This window comes from Rana temporaria, chromosome 12 (assembly GCF_905171775.1).
Source record: "Rana temporaria chromosome 12, aRanTem1.1, whole genome shotgun sequence".
Classification (NCBI taxonomy): domain Eukaryota; kingdom Metazoa; phylum Chordata; class Amphibia; order Anura; family Ranidae; genus Rana; species Rana temporaria.
Genome location: NC_053500.1, coordinates 76,655,058 through 76,675,471, shown reverse-complemented (window position 1 = coordinate 76,675,471; position 20,414 = coordinate 76,655,058). Strand labels below are relative to the sequence as shown.

The window sequence follows — 20,414 nt, the reverse complement described above, 5'->3', positions numbered from 1 at the left end:
TGCAGACCTTTGATAGTTTTAAGACTTCCACAAGTACCACAATGGGCCCAGCAGACAAACAGTAGTAAAAGTTGTAATGACTTCTAATCTTAGTGACTTTTAAAGCACAGGGTGCAGGGCAGCTCTCCGGCTCTAGCAGGAGGATGCTCTTGAGGGCCTCCGGCAGAAAGACAGACAGTGTGCAGAAGGACTGTCTCTATAGGGGGGTATAGGCAGTACTCCTCTGCTAAGCCTCCTGCCGATGGGGCCCATGATGGGGGAATGCCTGTACCCTTCTGTTGGCAGCCCTACATAACTTTTTTGTACACGTGCTTGTTCTTTGTTAGTGACCCACCAAAAAAGGTCTGGGTGACAGCCTAGAACTTTCATTTTCCAAAAAGTCAGTAATAGCAGCTAATACACTTACATCCCCATGTGTTTACTTTAAAGTAAACTTGTGGGTAAGCTTTGAGCATTAGCATTTTCGTGTCAAGCAGGAAATGAGCCCTCATTGATCTCTGGAGCTACATGTACTGTGATAGCTCAAATTAAAACTTGTTTTCTTTCTTAAGGAATGTAATATAAATAATTAAATGCACCTAGCCTCATGCCGTGTACACACGGTCGTTTTTTGTGATGAAAAAAAACAACGTTTTAAAAAACGTCATTTAAAATGATCGTGTGTGGGAAAAACTTAGTTTTTTGTCTTTTGAAAAACGACCAAAAAAAAATTCGAACATGCTTCAATTTTTTATGTCGTTTTTCAAAATGACGTTTTTTGTGTCATTTAAAATGATCGTGTGTGGGATAAAACTATGTTTAAAACAACGTTTTTAAACCCGCGCATGCTTAGAAGCAAGTTATGATGTGCTTTGCTAGAGCATTTTGAAAAAACAATGGTGTGTAGGCAACGTCGTTTTTTAAAATGAAGTTTGAAAAACGTTGTTTTTTTTTTCATGAGAAAAAACGACGTTTTTTTACAAGACAAAAAACGACCGTGTGTACGCGGCATCAGGTTCTCGCCAATGTACATTTTTTGATAGTAGGAAATCAAATTTGAAATGTACCACCAGTTTTATATTTGTTTCACCAAAAATGTAATGTTTTTGTTAGTCTTATGTTTTACCGTTTACAGTAACTAGATCGATGATTCCTTGTTTCTGAAACGTATCTGTCATAGGAGGTAGCTTAAGGCCCTTTCATACGGGTGGACGATCAGTTCTGTCTGTCAGTTTTTCAGGTGGACCCAATCAGACCCTCCATTCTCCTCTATGGAGCGGCGGGTATCATTCTGTCCACTAAAAGCACATCCATTCCCCATCTGTCTGTGGGACTGGATAGCAGTCCAGTTTAAACAGACAGGCGGTCCGTTTACATCTGACTGCCCATAGAGGAGGGCTGTGTCTGTGTTCCGCTCTGAATAAGTGGAGCGGGCATGATTCCCAGCTGAACAGGCAGACTCCAATGGAGCCTGCCCCATGTGTAAGGCACCATAAAATAATTTAACTAATAGCAACAACAACAATAGCAACATGCTGATGTGATGGTGCAGATGTAAGATATTTAGGCTGGTTGGTGGTCAACAGTGGTAGTACCAGTAGTATTTTTTCCTTTCTGTATGACATACAGTATGTTTGGATTTGGCATTGCTCACAAAGCAAGCATTTAATTAAAAAATTACCTTTACTTTTCCTTTATTATCCTGATCACATGCTTCACTGTAAAATCCTCCAGTAGTTATCTGAAACAAGAACAATTCTAATTAATACTTTACACTCATCTTTGTGTCCCAGTACAGAACACTGTGACAATAATGCAAAAATCATCACTTTCTGCCATCCCCAAAATAAATACCTCCTAGGTATTTAGAATGCATTTCTAAGCATATTTTGTGCAATGCAATTTTGAGCATTAGATTCTACTTGCTGTCATATGACATCATATGGAGATGACAGATCATGATGATTTTTAAGATAGCTACCCTTTAAGCACAATAATTACAATTTCTAACAGTTAAATAATATAATCAGATAATAATATAAAAAATAATCAGGGTGGATATAACTTTCTTTAGTATATGTGTAATGCATTTGAAATAATATAGATCTGTTTTAATGGACAGATTCACATAAACCTGATGTCCCTTAAAGCAGTGGTCATCAACCCTGTCCTCAGGGCCCACTAACAGGCCAGGTTTGCAAGATAACTGAAATACATCACAGGTGATATAATTTGCTGCTCAGTGATTGCATTATTCTAGTCTGCATCTCCCCAAGGTAATACATAAAACCTGGCCTGTTAGTGGGCCCCAGGGTTGATGACCACTGCCTTAAAGCGGTTGTAAACCGCATAAACTTTTTTTTTTTTTTAAAACCTGCAAGGCAAAAGGCATAATCGGCTAGTATGCACCGCATACTAGCCGATTATGAAATACTTACCTCGGAACGAGGTGAACACCACTTACCTGGTCCACGCCGAGCAGGATGTCATCTTGCTCCGCCGTGTCTTCCGGGTATCGCCGCTCCAGCGCTGTGATTGGCTGGAGCGGCGATGATGTCATCGCGCGGGAGATTTAAAATCGGCAGGGTCCCGCGGATGCCGGTCCTATTGCCGTGGATTTCCCCCTGCGCCGCCCGCATTGCGAGGGGAATATCTCCTAAACCGTGCAGGTTTAGGAGATATTCTCCTTACCTACAGGTAAGCCTTATTATAGGCTTACCTGTAGGTAAAAGTCAAAATAGTGGGTTTACAGCCACTTTAAATAATAACATTTATGCTTTATTGTTGAGACTGTCATATTCAGTCATATGTCATACTCACCATTTTTGTGACATCTCCTGTGAATGTGACTGCTTTATTTGGATGATGTTCCTGTGATCCGGTACTGCTTCCTCCAAGTGAGTTCTTCCTGATTCCTGTTAAGGTGTTATGAAAGAATTTGTATTAGAACAAAATATGGACCTTCATATTATTATTTTACAGACTCGACAATTCTTTTGAAGTGTGTATAACCTAGACCAAGTGAAATTTATTACACATAGTTCTGCAATATATATCATATGAAGTGCGTTTCAGTTAATATTTCTAAAACTACTAATATCCCAATTGTAGCTGTAATCAAGAATGCATTAAACAGCTTTAGTTAGCACCCTTGGGTGGTATATAATGCATGCTAGCCTTCAAATTATTTTTCTCAATGATATAGTAAAGTGTTATGACCTCTAATACCATGGAAGCAGTATTTTTGTGTAATCAACTGTACATTTATCTAAATCTGTACTGATTCCATCTGTAAACTTTAAACTCGGTGCAGACACACTCATGAGTCCTGCTGCTGCGTCCATTGACACAGACAGTAGGACTTGGCCATGCCGCCCGCGTCACTGGATTTGATTGACAGCATGGGACAGGCCTCCTTAAATACCTAGAGTCAGCCCAGCTGGAGAGGGGGGATAGTTGTCGGGTGAAAGAAGCTGGAGATGGAGCACTAGGTTGTCGGGGCCTTTGAGGCACTCCCCAGTCTGGGGGGGGGGGGTGACCTTGGGTCTGTGGTGTTCGGGTGCAAGTCAGAGCCTTTCTGAGTAACAAAGAAGGATCTGGACTGGAGGCACAGAGAGAGACCAAGAAGGACAATGGGAGCTAGTGTGACAAGTCTCCAGGAGGGATCCACCGGAGTGCAGCCAGGAGGGCTGGTTAGTGACAGGCACAGTTGAGAAATCTGGGGAGGCATGCTGGAGTGGACTGGGACAGTGCAGTCTGAGATGGATGTAGAGCCAGCAGGAGAGACTGTGATGTCATTGGCAGTGGATGTGGGCAGCTGGAGCCAGGAAGGCTGGCAGGGCCTAAAGAGGACTGACTGGGACCAGTAGTCGACTAAGGTCAGGTAGCACTAAAGACTTTCCTATTTTTGTGGCTACAGTAAAGGGGCCCACGGTCCCTGCCTGAAAATGACAGTTGCTAAGGCCTGACAGAGTCAGAGTTGGACCTACCATGTGCTAGCTGTACCAGGAACCAAGTATTGTACAGGAGAGAGAGGAACAGTATACTAATAAGCATTGTGCTGTAGGGAACTGGAACTTTAGAAGTGTAAATAGAGGTTCCATCTGATCATCTTATCGATTCCATTATTGATTCTGGGCATCCCATAATTTCCCTTACCCTATCAAAGTTTAAAATTCCTCAATAAAATACAAAACAAACATACAGACAATAGTCTTAAGAGTGACTGGGAAGTAAATGCCGGGTTAGGCAGGGTGACAGGTGGACCACAATATCCAGCAGCCCCTACAGGGATACCGCTACATGTGGTTATATCCACTTCATAGAGATTTTGGCTAATGTTTCCTATAGAGCTGGACAATTAATCGTTAAAAAAAACTGTGATCTCGATTCAACCCCCCTGACGATCTCCAATGTAGAGTTTGCCGATTCTTTCATATAACAAGTGGAGAGACTTATCAGCTGTCAAAAGAAAATATCCGGGCAGTCTGCCAAGTTTTTAACAGGAAACATTGAAACTAATGCTTCCCTCTTATATCAAAGGGATAAACTTCTGTGTGTGTAAGTCCCCTTTCACACTTATACGACTTGTACCACGATTTTGGACGGCAAAATCGTATGACATGTCATTCTCCATGATTTTCAATGACTACCATTCATATTGGCACGAAGTCATGCAGACTTCAAAGTAGTTCCTGCACTACTTTTTTTCTGAAGTGAGATCAAAGTCAGATTCCATATTAACAGATCCGACTTTGGCATGCGACTTGTACACGACTTGTGCATTAAGGGGAACTCCACGCCAATAAAAAAAAACGGCATGGGTTCCCCCTTCGTAAGCATACCGGCCCATAGGTCTGGTATGGATTTTAAGGGGAACCCCCTACGCCGAAAAATGGTGTGGGTTCCCCCCCAAAATCCATACCAGACCCTTATCCGAGCACCAGCCCGGGCCGGTCAGGAAAGGGGGTGGGGACGAGCGTCCTGAGCCACCTTGCCCCCATGTTGATGAGGACAAGGGCCCCTTCCCGACAACCCTGGCCATTGGTTGTCGGGGTCTGTGGGCGGGGGGCTTATCACAATCTGGGAGTCCCCTTTAATAAGGGGGCCCCCAGATCCCTCCCCCACCCTATGTGAATGAGTATGGGGTACATCGTACCCCTACCTATTCACCTGGAGGATGTAAGTGTCAAGAAAAAAAAACACACTACACATGTTTTTAAAGTAATTTATTAGGAAGATCAGGGGGTCTTCTTCCGACTTTGGGGGTCTTCTTCCGACTTCGGGGTCTCTTCCGACTCTCCGCTCTCTTCTCCCGCTCTCCAGTGCCTTCTCCGCGCTCTCCGGGGGTTTCTGCTGGGCTCCTCCACTATCTTCTTTCAGCTCTTTTACTAGCGGGGCCCGGTCTTCTCCATCATCTTCTTCCCTCTTCTCTTGTTACGATGTTGACACGATGATCTCTCCTGCTGTAATGCCGTGTGTGCGGTGCGCAATGATTTATATAGGCATGGGGCGGGGTCACCGGGTGATGTCACCCGGTGACCCCGCCCCATAGGACGTCACAGTCCCGTGGCATGATGGGACTGTGACGTTCTATAGGGCGGGGTCAACGGATGACATCACCCAGTGACCACGCCCCATGCCTATATAAGTCGTTGAGCACCGCGCACGCGGCATTACAGTCGGAGGGTGTGTCGTGGGAACATCGCAAAAAGAGAAGAGGGAAGAAGACGTCGATGAAGACCGGGCCACCGCTAGTAAAAGAGCTGGCAGAAGATAGCGGAGTAGCCCGGCAGAAGGCAGAAAGCACCAGAGAGCAGGAGGAGAAACGGAGAGCGCAGAGAAGGCATCGGAGAGCACAGAGAAGGCATCGGAGAGCAGGAGAAGAGGCCGAAGAGTCGTAAGAGACCCCAGAGCTGCCTAATAAATTACTTTAAAAACCTGTCTAGTGTGTTTTTTTCTTGACATTTTTTTCCCTCAGGTGAATGGGTAGGGGTACGATGTACCCCATACTCATTCACATAGGGTAGGGGGCCAGGATCTGGGGGACCCCTTATTAAAGGGGCTCCCGAATTTTGATAAGCCCCCCGCCCCCAGACCCTGACAACCAACGGCCAGGGTTGTCGAGAAGAGGCACTTGTCCTCATCAACATGGGGACAGGGTGCTTTGGGGTGAGGGGCCGCAGGGCTCTCGCTCGTCTCCTCCCCCTTTCCTGACTGTCCGGGCTGGGTGCTCGGATAAGGGTCTGGTATGGATTTTGGGGAATCCCCATGCTGTTTTTTCAGCGTAGGGGGTTCCCCTTAAAATACATACCAGACCCAAGGGCCTGGTATGCTCTTGGAGAGGGAACCCATGCCGTTTTTTTTTTCAAAAAAAAAAACGCGTGGAGTTCCCCCTAATTATTGGGGGATCAAAGTCGCGTCCCTGCTCATTGAAGTCGTACTTCAAGTTGTGGGGCAAAGTCAGATCCACAGTCGTATGACTCTCTTGTTAAAATCTTGGCTGCAGGCTTTCACACTGGAGCGTCTTTGGAGCGGTGAAGGAGTTTACCGCTCCTCCACCGCTGCTACCCATTGAAATCAATAGCGCATTGCGGGCGGTTTAGGCCGCAAATCCGTCCCATAGTGTCCGCTGTAAAAATAGATGATCTCAAATGTAAACATATGAGATCATCTCTCATTGCCGGCTCACACAGAGACAGCGTCCTGTCAGGGGGAGAGAGGAGACCGATCTGTGTCCCTTGTACATAGGGACACAGATCGGTCACCTCCTCCAGTCAGTCCCTTTCCCCCACAGTTAGAACACTATTCAGGGTACACATTTAACCCCTTCCTCACCCCTTAGTGTTAACCCATTCAATGCCAGTCACATTTATACAGTAATTAGTGCATATTTATAGCACTGATCGCAGTATAAATGTGAATGGTGCCAAAAATGTGTCAAAAGTGTCCGATGTCGCAGTCCCAATAAAAATCCCAGATCGCCGCCATTACTAGTAAAAAAAAAATAATAATTCTGTCCCCTATTTTGTAGGCGCTATAATTTTTGCGCAAACCAGTCGCTTATTGCGATTTTTTTTTTTTTACCAAAAATATGTAGGAGAATACGTATCGGCCTAGACTGAGAAAAAATTATTATTATTTTTTTTTAATTGGGCTATTTATTATAGCAACAAGTAAAAAATATTATATTTTTTTCAAAATTGTCGCTCTTTTTTGTTTATAGCGCAAAAAATAAAAACCGCAGAGGTGATCAAATACCACCAAAAGAAAGCTCTACTTGTGGGGAAAAAAGGACGTCAATTTTGTTTGGGAGCCACGTCGCACGACTGCGCAATTGTCAGTTAAAGCGACGCAGTGCCGGAAGCTGAAATTTCACCTGGGCAGGAGGGGGGTATATGTGCCCTTACTGGATGGTTAAAATCAATATTTTTTGGTAGAAAATTACTTGGAACCCCCAAACATTATATATATTTTAGCAGAGACCCTAGGGCAGGGATAATCAATTAGCGGACCTCCAGCTGTTGCCAAACTACAAGTCCCATCATGCTTCTGCCTCTGGGAGTCATGCTTGATGCTGTCAGAGTCTCGCTATGCCTCATGGGACTTGTAGTTTGGCAACATCTGGAGGTCCGCTAATTGCTTATCCCTGCCCTAGGGAATAAAATGGCAATTGCTGCAATATTTTATGTCACACTATATTTGCCCAGCTGTCTTTCAAATGCAAATTTTTGGGGAAAAAATACACTTTAATTAATTAAAAAAAAACGAAACTGTAAAGTTATACCAATTTTTTTTTGTTTTAGAGAGAATCGTGATCTATCTTCTAAGCAAAAAATTTGTGATTCTCATTTTAGCCAGAATCGTGCAGCTCTAGTCTCCTAACATGTGCAGAAATTATATATGAAAGAATTTTACCTACTTGAATATCATCATGTATGAATCACCCTATGTGAAGAGTGAATATTCGCGCCAAAAAAACTAAATTAATAAATAAAAATAAGATATATAAATCTCAAAAGTGTATAAAAAGCTGCAATCTAAAAAATCTAGGGGGGCAACCCCAGTATTCAAGAGTATGTGAAGGAAAAGAAGATGCGCTAATTAAATGAACCTATAAATGTGTTATAAAATTCAATGAATCAACCTCAAATCTCTAATTAAAATGATAATAAATTATATAATGGTGGGATAGAAGTGAATATATATACAATAATAAGTATATAAAAATAAAGTGCCCAAATAAATAGATGAATAAGACTCCTACTGAAGGAGATCAAAACAAATTATTGTGCACAGACAGTCCAAATAATAGTGAAAAGAATTTTGCAGGGTAAGTCCATAGGTATGTATAGACTTCCTCCTCCACCAAGGAATGGAAAACAAAACACCGCAAACAAGTGCTCATGGATGGCACCTTACCGCAAAAAGTTGATCTCCTTAATCAAAAGGAGATCGCAATAAGCATAGGTTTGTATAACATCAAAATCCTCTTATGTTGATATCAGCAGATCCAGCATCCAGCTGTCATGCCCATCCGTGTATTCCTCTTATAAAGTGTGAAGAGGGATGTTTGCTTGGGAAAATAACATTTTTTTATATACTTATTATTGTATATATATTCACTTCTATCCCACCATTATATAATTTATTATCATTTTAATTAGAGATTTGAGGTTGATTCATTGAATTTTATAACACATTTATTGGTTCATTTAATTAGCGCATCTTCTTTTCCTTCACATGAATCACCCTATAACCGCTTAACACCCGCCTGCCGTCAAATGACGGCGGGCAGAATACCCTGTTGTTCTGACAGGACGTCATATGACGTCCTGTCATTTAAAGCTGCTATGGGGCGCGCGCGCGCACCCGTTGCGTTACTGGGAACACAATGCTTGTGCCCGGCGGCTGTGATGGCCGCCAGGCACCCGCAATTGCCCAGTAACTGAGCAGGACCGTGGATCTCTGTGTGCAAACACAGAGATCCACGTCGTGTCAGAGAGAGGAGACCGATGCTGGGACACAGATCGGTCACCTCCCCCAGTCACCCCCCTCCGCCTACAGTTAGAACACTCACTAGGCTACACATTTAACCCCTTCCCCACCCCCTAGTGGTTAACCCCTTCCCTGCTAGTCACATTTATCCAATGTGTTCGCTATAATGTCGCAGTCCCGAAAAAAAATCACAGATCGCCGCCATTCCTAGTAAAAAAATAAATAAAAAAAAAATCATAATTATGTCCCCTATTTTGTAGGCAATATAACTTTTGCGCAAACCAGTCACTATACAGTTATTGCAATTTTTTTTTTTTTTTTTTTTACCAAAAATATGTAGAAGAATACGTATCGGCCTAAACTGAGATAACATTTTTTTTTTTTTTAAATGGGATATTTATTATAGCAAAAATATTGTGTTTTTTTTCAAAATTTACACTCTTTTTTGGTTTATAGCCGCCCAAAAAATATAAACCGCACAGGGGATCAAATACCACCAAAAGAAACCTCTATTTGTGGGGGGAAAAGGACGTCAATTTTGTTTGGGAGCCACGTTGCGCGACCGCACAATTGTCAGTTAAAGCGACGCAGTGCCGGAAGCTAAAATTTCGTCTGGGCAGGAAGGGGGTGTATGTGCACAGTAGGCAAGTGGTTAAACACATATATGTTCAAAATTAAAATCATTTATTAATTTCCACTGTGTAATTCTCCTTATTTATAGTGTGTCAGAGAGTATGAAGTCATTAGCCCACCTTTCCGCCTCAGCCAATCAGAGGAAGCTTTGTATGTATTCACAGAATGCAAAGCTCTCTATGAATGGCTGAGTACCGGCGTTCCGGGTGTGAAACAGGAAGTCTCTGTCTCACATGCGGAACCCAGCTGAAGCTACATACAGTTCATACAGTACTTAGAGCCAGTGCAGCACTTAGTGAAGGGAAGTTTGTTTGGACCAGCCTGGTCCAAACAAACTATTTAAAGTGAAAGGAAACATGAGGAAGTGGGTTAGTCCTCAAAAAGCATCAGATGGCCAACATAGTGGTGCATCCGGTCAGGCCACTGGACATCCGCAGTGGATCATAATTTGGTGCATTATTATGCTTATGTATTTCCTACTTTTGTGAGCGTGGATTTGGCTGTTTGTTTTTACTAATAAACCTCCGATAATTCACTAGGTGCTTGCGCCCTCCTGTGTGCTCTTTTACAGTCTGGTAATTTGTTCAGTCTGTTTAAAGACTGAAAAAGACTGAAAAAGTTCCCTCTACAGGAAAGCATTTTTGCCTATTTGTAGCTAAACAGTAACACACACTGGATGGGTGCACATTCTTTTGTTACACCTGGTTGTACCTGTCTCCTCAGGGGCAACAAGTTCACTTACGATTGTGTTTTTGCAGTGTTCTGTTTTATGCTGCACTTAGCCTAGGTCTTAGTCCTAGTTATATCCTAACATTCATCTGTGAGCTTACTATCTAACATCAGCAGTGATATTTCCTGTGATATTACTAGCACAAAAATACAATTATATGTTTGTCATCTATCCACATTTTAATATGCTTATACCATACTAAGGTACTGATGGGCCTTCAGGACCTCTGTGCAGTTAATACAGGATGCACAGAAAATATGTCTGTTTGAAGCAGTGGTACACTATAGTCTGTTCATAAAAACTATGTAAGTTCCCATCATTAAATATCAGTCTAGGTTTCATCGTATACACTCTCTGAGGCTGCAGAATAACCATACAAAATAAATAGGCAAAGCATAAATTGTGAGTATTATCCCTGGATTCATACCAGCAGCTGGTAGAAGCTCTAATCTCTGCAAGCTGTTCCTCCTCGATGGATTAAAGCTGCCCTTTGATAGACGCCTTTGTCGACTGGACAGCATGGCTGCTGGAGACACAATACCCGGAGGAGGCACTTTTCCCATCTTAGAATACAGCTCCTCAATCTCTTTCTTCTGCAGTGCTTGTAAGACCTGAACTTCAGACATGTGTCTATTCACAAAACAAAAAAGGCATCAGTAAGTACATGGTCATAATGCAAATCATTACATCTAGTGTGAGTGTCATGTATGCTGTATATGATTTTTATATGATGCAGCCTTACTTATTAGTCTTGCAAAATTTAAAAACAAGACTATTAGCGCTCTTTAAACCTTGAACATCTTAAGCTGTTGACAAAAGTTAATTAACCTTCAAACAGCATTCTCATCATAAAAGTAAAAATACACCTCAGATAAATTCTTCTACTAGCAGGAAAGGGAATATTCGCTATAGCCAGAGCATGTCCAGTTCTCACCAAAATATAAACACTACACAGTCCTGGGCAGGTCGGGGCAGATGAAAATGGAAGAACTGGAATAGAACTACTTACTTCTGTCTTAGCTGTTGAAGCTCCTCAAATATCTCCTCATCTTCACTCTCAGTATCATCACTGCTGAGATAGGCAATACCTCTGGTGTAATGCAGCCAGACCTGAACTGTGGAGATCTGCTGGGGTGTCCTTTCCTGGTTTTCCTCTTCACTAGAAGAGCTAGAATCAACACTTTTCATGTTTGCTGAAACTAAAATGCTGTCTGCATTATTTTCCTCATTCATAACATGGTCATTGTGAATGCATTTTTCATTGCCAGTGATGTCCTTGCAATCATCTTCTGCTGTAGGGTTGTTGTTATTGAAAACACATATACATCCCTCTGATACTTCTACAATGTTACTTACAGGGGTCAAGCTTTTCATGTCACCAGAATATTGACCCCCACAGCTTTGGACACAAACCCCAGATTCTGAGCAGCTAAGATGCCTAGCATGGTCCCACATAGGTGAGTCTACATTGGCACTGGGGGTGAGTCTTTCAGATTCTGATATATTTCCTTCTGTGTCCTCATCTGTGCTAAAATCTGTGTCTGATGAAGCCGTCTCATACAGCTCTGGGGTGGTGTCTGATCTTGGAGATATATCAAGGCTGCTGTTCACATCCCATGATTTATTACAGTTTGTGGGTTCTTGTGCAGTTGTGACTTGAAATCTCCCAACAACTTTTGGTTGGACCTCTGTAAGAACGCAAAATAAAGAAACTGATTTCAGTGGTTCAGTATATTATTCTGATCTTTAATCATAGAGAACAATTATTTGTTCTACAGTGATCATAATAAAAAACTATTCAACTTTCTTCTTATAAATATAAATAAAATAAATATATAAATATACAAGTTTTTTGGATTCGGAGAAGTATTTCATGCAAACTTTCATTAGCAATAAACAATTTCCTTTAAGGGTAGAAATGCCTTTTCCTGGTCCTGATATAGAATTGGCCTCTAAAAGATGCATGTAGTGTAAAGTTAGTTAAAAGTAACACCATCCAGGATTCTAAATTGAATAGAGATTGGAATTTGGACCCCAAACCAAAAAACAAAAAAAGGGGGGGTTGTGGGCATTTGGACTATTGCGGTACAAAGAGCAGTTGTAAAAAATGCACATGTGTATTTTTTACAACTGCTCATCGTACCGCAATAGTCCAATTGCCCACAACCCCCCCTTTTTTTGGTTTTTGATTTGGTGTCCAAATTCCAAACTCTATTCAACTTTTCCAAGTCATTAAGAATGCCTTGGAACTCTCCTTAAACTTTTTGCAAAAATTATCCAAGAGGAAAACCACTAATTACGCACTTTATTGGCAAATTATAAAAATAATAATAATATCATAATTCTTACATTACTAGGGACCAGTGCTCTGAATATAGGTTGCCAGGGAAAGGGGGAAACAATGCAAATCTCAGCTGTCTTGTCAGTATTTGGGTGAGGAGACAAACTGGGATTTTGTAAGCTCTAACGAGCAGGGTCCTCTGATTCCTACTGTATTAAACTTTATTGCAATTGTACTGTCTGTCCTTTTGTTGTAGAGCGTTGTGTAAACTGTACATAATTAATTTCAGAGTATTAGCTTGAGCCTAGCTGCAGCAGAAGTTCTAAAGGTAGTACATTTCCTCCGAGCTGGGGAGAGATTGAACTGTACTGCCAATGTCCTGTACATCAGCTAAACAAAAGCAAGAGAGACCTATGCCACCACGAGGCATAGAACCCTTATACAAAAGCAAATTGAGGGGTGTTATTTTCAACCTGAAAGTCTGAGTGCTGGACCATATGGAGGCAATCTTCTCCTGAGGAGGAGGATTCTGGCTTTAACTTTGTCTAAAATTAGACCCAGGTACTTCAAACATTGTGAGGTCTGTAGGGCAGACTTTGGAAAGTTGATTATCCAGCCAAAGTTTTGCAGGAACTGGATGTACCTTTCGACGTTGACAGACAAGGTCCTGGCTGAGGAGTCCTTAAATTGTAAGTTCACCATTACAGAAAAATCTGTAAAACCGCCCAATCCCGCTGACCTGCAGCGCAGCAATCTCCCATTATGAGCCCTGCTATAGCTGCCTCACCGATCCGGGTCTTAGCAAACCCTGCAGCTTAATCTCCAAAACGTACCTCATCAGGAGGGTGGTTTAAGAGCATTCTAATTGGTCGGCGCCATCACATGGGTGGCGCCAACCAATCAGAACCTGCATAGCCTGTCCGCTCAGCGGGGAAGAAGACGTGCAAATGCCGAGGGGGTTTCTAAGACCCGGAACAGTGAGGCAGCTATAGCAGGGCTCATAACGGGAGATCGCCGTGCTGCAGGTCATTGGGACTGGGTGGGGGTGGTGAAGAGGGGGACCTATGTAAGTTCACCTTACAGATTTTTCTGTACAGGTGAACTTATACTTTAAGCAAAAGATCATCCAGATAACCTGTGAAAAGAATACCATGGGTTCGTAGACGAGCCACAAGTGGGGCAGGCACTTTCGAGAATCCTTAGGGTGCAGCTCCAATGGCAGTGACACAAACTGTAAGTGCTGGTCTTCCGCAACAAAATCCAAAACACATTGCTTTGATGGGAATATGGAGATAGGCACCTTGTATTTCTACTGATGCAAGAAATGCCCATTGTTTGAGGGAAGCAACAGATTCTAGGTTCCACCTATAATTTTGGTACACAAAGGAATCTGTTTAGGGATTTTAGTTCCAGTACCGGGCAGATGTCCCCATTTCATTTCAGGATTCTACATAGGAACCTTGCAACCCATCCTCTGAAGAAACTGGTACAACCACCCCCTTTTGCCTGAAGTTGGTGCAGGGGGAGTCATTAAATCTGCCTTCCTTTGATCTGAAGCTGGAAAACTGAAAGGCAAAAAAGCGAGGAGGGGGCAGGATAGAAATCTTCTTTTGTAGAGTAGAGATAGAAGTCATAAGAGTAGAAGAATTTAGTTTTTTTTCTTATTCGATAAGAGTACCTTCCCCTCAGTTCTTTTCTTGATGAATTTTTCAAGGGATTCCTCAAAAAAAGGGGCATTCACTAAAGGACACAATAGTGACGTGAGAGTTGGCAGGTAAATACTCTGAGGACATTAGGAGATCAAATTATTGAAAGTTTAATTTTCAAAGACTTCAGTGGAGTACTTCAAGTGGTGTTGGGTGGTGCAGACACTTTCTTCTTTGCAGGTACATTTTTTGGCAGCAAGTCTATGTAAGCAACATAGTTGTTCTGAAAAATGTCCATTTGTACCAACCTATGTACCATTTCACAGCAGATTAAAGCAATGTGGCTACATTTATACTACCATGAAATAAGTCTTCTGATCATGTACATTATCATGTTTTATTATATTATTATTTATTTATTACATTACATTTATTTAATATTTTATTATTATTTATTATTTATTACATTTCATGTCTTATGTCCTCTGTCTTCTCACATGGCACATATGCATAACAAAGTATTCCTCCAATGATTGATAATATAGTATAGGATAAGATATTCAGATTGCCTTAGAATGTACATTCAAACTATTTAATACTAGCATTTTCTCTACAGAAAGATATAATGAATTTTACTTACCATCCAAGATTTTACAAGAAGGCATGAGACTTGCTTGTGGTGAAGGTGATGGAGGACCACATTTAGAGATTAGGGATGGTGCCTAAAAAAAACCCCCAAACAACAAAGGAGTTAAAATAATTATGACACATACACTTAATTTAAAGATCACTGTAAATCTTAGAGATGCAGCTGTATAGGTAGAAATCTGCAATTACATAAATGTTGACGATGGTGTAAAGACCCACCTAAGTTGAGTGCAGTATAAGTGTATGTATAGCCATAAACATTTTGGTTTATTTTTAGATAGAGTAGGTATAAATACATTTTTTTGCTGCAAAATGAAAAAGGGAGAAGGAAGAGGGACTTTGAATGATGTATGAATCATATATGTCAGTAATAAGGTACAAATGGTAAACATAATTCATTATAAATGTGTATTTTGTGTCACCGGCGCTAAACAATATTGTATATATATAAATATATATATAAGATTATTTTTTTTTAACTGCTGCAGTACTGTAAACACCTCAAGATAGGGGTATGTGAAGAATATAAACAAAATGTGTTACTGCGCCAATCCTAATTTAAATAAACCTATAATTAATAAACCAACAGCATATTGTAAACTCAAACTCCCAATTAAAAAACAAAAGAAATGAATACACCAAAATCCAATGTGACTATATGTATACGACTATTCCAGATATAAATTCAAGACCTGTTTAGAGTCGATTCGATATCTAGGGATTAATATCCCAGCCTCAACATCACAATTATACTCTCTAAATTTTCTCCCGATGCTTCATAAAATTCAAATGACTTTGACATCTTATGCATTTAAGAGACTTTCATGGTTCGGTAGAATTAATACCCTTAAGATGGATATACTCCCTTGTCTCTTATATTTGTTTCAAACGATTCCAATTCATCTTCCGGCCTTGTAGTTCCATAAAATTCACCGGCTATTTTCCAAGTTTATATGGACTCAGCCCAGTCTCGAATTAGCTTTGGGACATTATCTCTTCAGAAAAACAAAGGTGGAGTAGGGGTACCAGATGTTTCTATCTATCATAAAGCAATCATATTAACACGTATTATTGACTGGTTTCACCACTCCTCATCCAAGTTATGGGTACAACTGAAAGGTCACATACATCCTATAGATCTCTGTGCCCTTCCGTGGACTTCGTCTATTTTACGAAAGGGCCTCTCAATTCCAGCAGATCTCACTAGGCAAACACTACACATATGGGATCATAAACAAAGGAGAGAAGGATATGGGAATCCCACCTATTTATCAAATATGTAGTACTCACCGATATTGTCGGGGGGTTTTTTGTGAGTGTATTCTCAGGTCACTTCTAGGGTACTATACCATTATTGGTTACCTGTGTGTTTTTAATGCCTTTTATGCTCTATTTTCTGATATTTAATAAAACGTAGTAATAACTCTTAAGGGTGTGCAGCAGTCATTTTTCTTTTTTTGTTTTTTTCTCTCTTGGTACATATGGGATCATATGATACCTATCTATAGAATATCAAAACAATTGAGCCCTATGACTCACTTCTTTGGAACGCCGGATTTTCTACCAGCCTTACACTCAACTGTGTTTGGCCCTTGGTACAAACAGGAACATAGAAGAATTGCCCAAGTCCTCCAATCGGACCCATTATTAATGGTAGACTCTTCATCTACAATGCTTTCCCATAACCCTGCGCAGTGGCTACAGAGACATCAAGCTTTATGTTATATACAATCTATTCCATCAAAACATGATATCTGTGCTAAACCAACTGCATTTGAATCTTTGCTCCTGCAAGAGGAACCAATACCACACCCGGTCTCTGTATTATACTCTATTCTTTTGCTATCAATCCACTCTGATCTCCCCCCGTATACACGGAAATGGGAAAAAGACCTCCAAGAGACTGTAACTTTATCGGACTGGCAAAAAAGCTTCATTTTGATCCATAAAATATCAATAGCTACAAGATCTCAAGAGAAGGCATATAAACTGGTGAGTAGATGGTACAGGTGTCCCTCTACCCTCCATCAAATTAACCAGGATATATCTGATATCTGTTGGCGTTGTCATGAGTCAAAGGGAGATATGATACATATCTGGTGGGACTGTCCCCCGGTGAGAAGGTTTTGGAAACATATCTTTGACCTATATGGAAAACTAGTGCATATAACTATCCACGCATCACCCAGAGTGGCTCTCTTAACCATGATTTGAGGATCTTTAAAGAAAGCAAAGGAGGATGTGCTTAGACATTTCCTCGCTGCAGCCCGAGCAGTCATCCCACGACACTGGAAATCAACGACAGTACCCTCCCTGGGGGAATGGGCAATTGAAATGGACTTTATTAGAGGCTTAGAAGGTCTGTTGGCACGGGAAATGGGAAGAGAAGAACAGTTCTCCCATACTTGGTCCGTTTGGTCCAAGTTTCGACAGTCAACTGAGTTTCCAATCTGGGTTAAGGGAAATCCTACCATTGTTTAGCTATGTTCGAGTGATTATAATTAATAATGTTTTCGTAATTTCTCCACTTTCTTCCCCTCCTTCTTTTATTTTTTATTATCTTTCTCTTTCTTTTTCTTTTTTTTTTCCTTTTTTCTTTATAAAGAAGATATGCATTGAAGATATGTAAGAATATATACTGTACTCTGCAATTATATGCAGATGGCCTTCATCTATACAGTGTATATATATATATATATATATATATATATATATATATATATATATATATATATCTGCTGTGTATAGGGTAAACCCTTGTAATACTTATATAAAATAATAAAATAATATTGTAAACAGAAATAAATCTGAAAGAGAACTAAATACGGTAGCTCTTGATTCAATATAAAAAAAGTCCAATGTTCAAAAGCTCAAAGTGCTCCTTAGTGCAAATGTATAAATAGTGAATCTTCCACCGAGTTGTGCCACCGCCACCAAGTTCCAAAATGCACGCTCACCAGACCCAGATATAACAATCGCCTTTAGAAATTGGGGTGGATATCTCCTCTTTTTACAGCCAACATGCTATTTTTCCTCCTTTCATGCAAGAAGTGGTACCTTAATTGTCTTAAAACAAGGGACTCATCATGGTGCAGTGTGCTCAAAACTGCTTTATTTGTATAAAAACATATATGAAACTCACTCACATGGTATTGTGCCTCCAGACCGGCACCAGTCCTTCTAGCAGTACCGAGCGCCACCAACGCTCATCCGTGTAGTTGTTCCATCTGACGGCGTACGCCCCATGCTTCTGACTCTATGCCAGTGGTCTCAAAGTACCGGCCCGCGGACCAGTTATAAATGGCCCTCAGGCAGGGTGGAAGTGAGGGGAGCAAAAAAAAAAAAAAAATTTTTTTTTTTTTTTTTTTTTTTTTTGAGCTGGAGCCATCTGGTGGTGAGCCGTTGGTATTACAAGTTATTACCACCAGATGTGAGCTGGCGCCATCTGGTGGTGGCCGTTGGTATTACAAGTTAAGCATTACAAGGTAAACAGCAATTCTAATGTCATTTTACACTATTTTCACTGCCATATTCTTCCCTCTAAAGAAAACCCCCAAACATTATATATATTTTTTATCCTAACACCCTAGAGAATAAAATAGCGATCGTTGCAATACTTTCTGCTACGCCGTATTTGCGCAGCGGTCTTACAAGCGCACTTTTTTGGGAAAAAATTACACTTTTTTTAATTAAAAAATAAGACAACAGTAAAGTTATCCCCATTTTTTTTAATATTATGAAAGATAATGTTACGCCGAGTAAATTCATACCCAACATGTCACGCTTCAAAATTGTGTCCGCTTGTGGAATGCCGACAAACTTTTTTACCCTTTTAAAATCTTCATAGGCGACGTTTAAAAAAATCTACAGGTTGCATGTTTTAAGTTACAGAGGAGCTAGAATTATTGCTCTCACTCTACCAATCGCGGCGATACCTCACATGTGTGGTTTGAACACCGTTTACATATGCGGGCGCTGCTCACGTATGTGTTCGCTTCTGTGAGCAAGCTCGTCGGGACGGGGTGCGTTTTCTGGCTCCTAACTTTTTTAGCTGGCTCCTAGATTCCAAGCAAATCTGTCAAACCCTGACTTACACCAGTGCTGGTGGTAATAATGCGCTCGCTGACACCAGTGCTGGGGGTTAATAATGTGTTCGCTGACACCAGTACTGTTGTTTTTGAAGTTTGAAAGTTTGCATGCGGCCCCCCATGGCATATGAAAACTTGTCTTGTGGCCCTCAGGTAATTTGAGTTTGAGACCCCTGCTCTATGCAGTTCAACGTTCAACGGCAGGGTATAGCACGTGACGTATTTCCGCTCAACCTGTGTTACCCAGAAGCCTCTACGTGTTTCGCAAGCGGTGTTGCGTCATTAGGAAGCTTCCTGATAACGCAACACCGCTTGCGAAACGCATTGAGGCTTCTGGGTAACGCAAGAGGCGTGGAGTGCATGCCGTCAAATGGAACAACTAAACGGATGAGCGTTGGTGGCGCTCGGTACTGCTAGAAGGACTGGTGCCGGTCTGGAGGCACAATACCATGTGAGTGAGTTTCATATATGTTTTTATACAAATAAAGCAGTTTTGCGCAAACTGCACCATGATGAGTCCCTTGTTTTAAGACAATTAAGGTACCACTTCTTGCATGAAAGGAGGAAAAATAGCGTGTTGGCTGTAAGAAGAGGAGATATCCATCCCAATTTCTAAAGGCGATTGTTATATCTGGGTCTGGTGAGTGTGCATTTTGGAAGTAGGTGGCGGTGGCACAACTCGGTGGAAGATTCACTATTTATACATTTGCATTAAGAAACACTTTGAGCTTTTGAACATTGGACTTTTTTATATTGAATCAAGAGCTATTTGGTTCTCTTTCAGATTTATTTCTGGAATAGTCGTATACATATAGTCACATTGGATTATGGTGTATTCATTTATTTTGTTTTTGTTTTTTAATTGGGAGTTTGAGTTCACAATATGCTGTTGGTTTATTAATTATAGGTTTATTTAAATTAGGATTGGCGCAGTAACACACTTTGTTTATAATTCATTATAAAAATTATAAAAATTATAAAAATTTTAATACAATACATATATATATATATTATATATATTATATGCTGTGTTTCAATTCATCATCTGTTTCATAAGATATTTCTCAAATATGTGTATTACGTAATATGAACTGTCTGCAATCATGTGGCATTTTGTTTTATTATATGTATATATATATATATTGTATTTGATTTTATAATGAACCATGATTACCATTTGTACCTTATTACTGACATATATAATAAATGTGATTGTTTTTACACCTGCATGCTTCATTCAAAGTCCCACTTCCTTTTACCTTTTTCATTTAAACAGGGATGGAGGCAATGGACCTTACCAGGTCACCGCCTCATTTAAAGTCCCAAATTGTTCTCCTGCTTTTTATATTTCTGCTGCTAAGTAGTTTCACCCTCACTACTTGTCCTTGTTTCAATTGTCAACAAAGATATAA

At 40.8% G+C, this 20,414-nt stretch overlaps 1 protein-coding gene across 1 annotated transcript in view; it reads right to left on the bottom strand.

Moving 5' to 3' along the window:
* WNK4 (WNK lysine deficient protein kinase 4) overlaps nt 1-20,414 on the bottom strand; it is a 320,113-nt gene that overhangs the window by 9,197 nt on the left and 290,502 nt on the right. The window contains exons 16-20 of the mRNA XM_040331198.1: nt 14,907-14,988; nt 11,349-12,027; nt 10,767-10,969; nt 2,800-2,894; nt 1,661-1,720 (exon numbers count right to left, since the gene is read on the bottom strand). Of these exons, the coding sequence (XP_040187132.1) occupies nt 1,661-1,720; nt 2,800-2,894; nt 10,767-10,969; nt 11,349-12,027; nt 14,907-14,988 (1,119 nt within the window). The remainder of the gene's footprint in view (nt 1-1,660; nt 1,721-2,799; nt 2,895-10,766; nt 10,970-11,348; nt 12,028-14,906; nt 14,989-20,414) is intronic.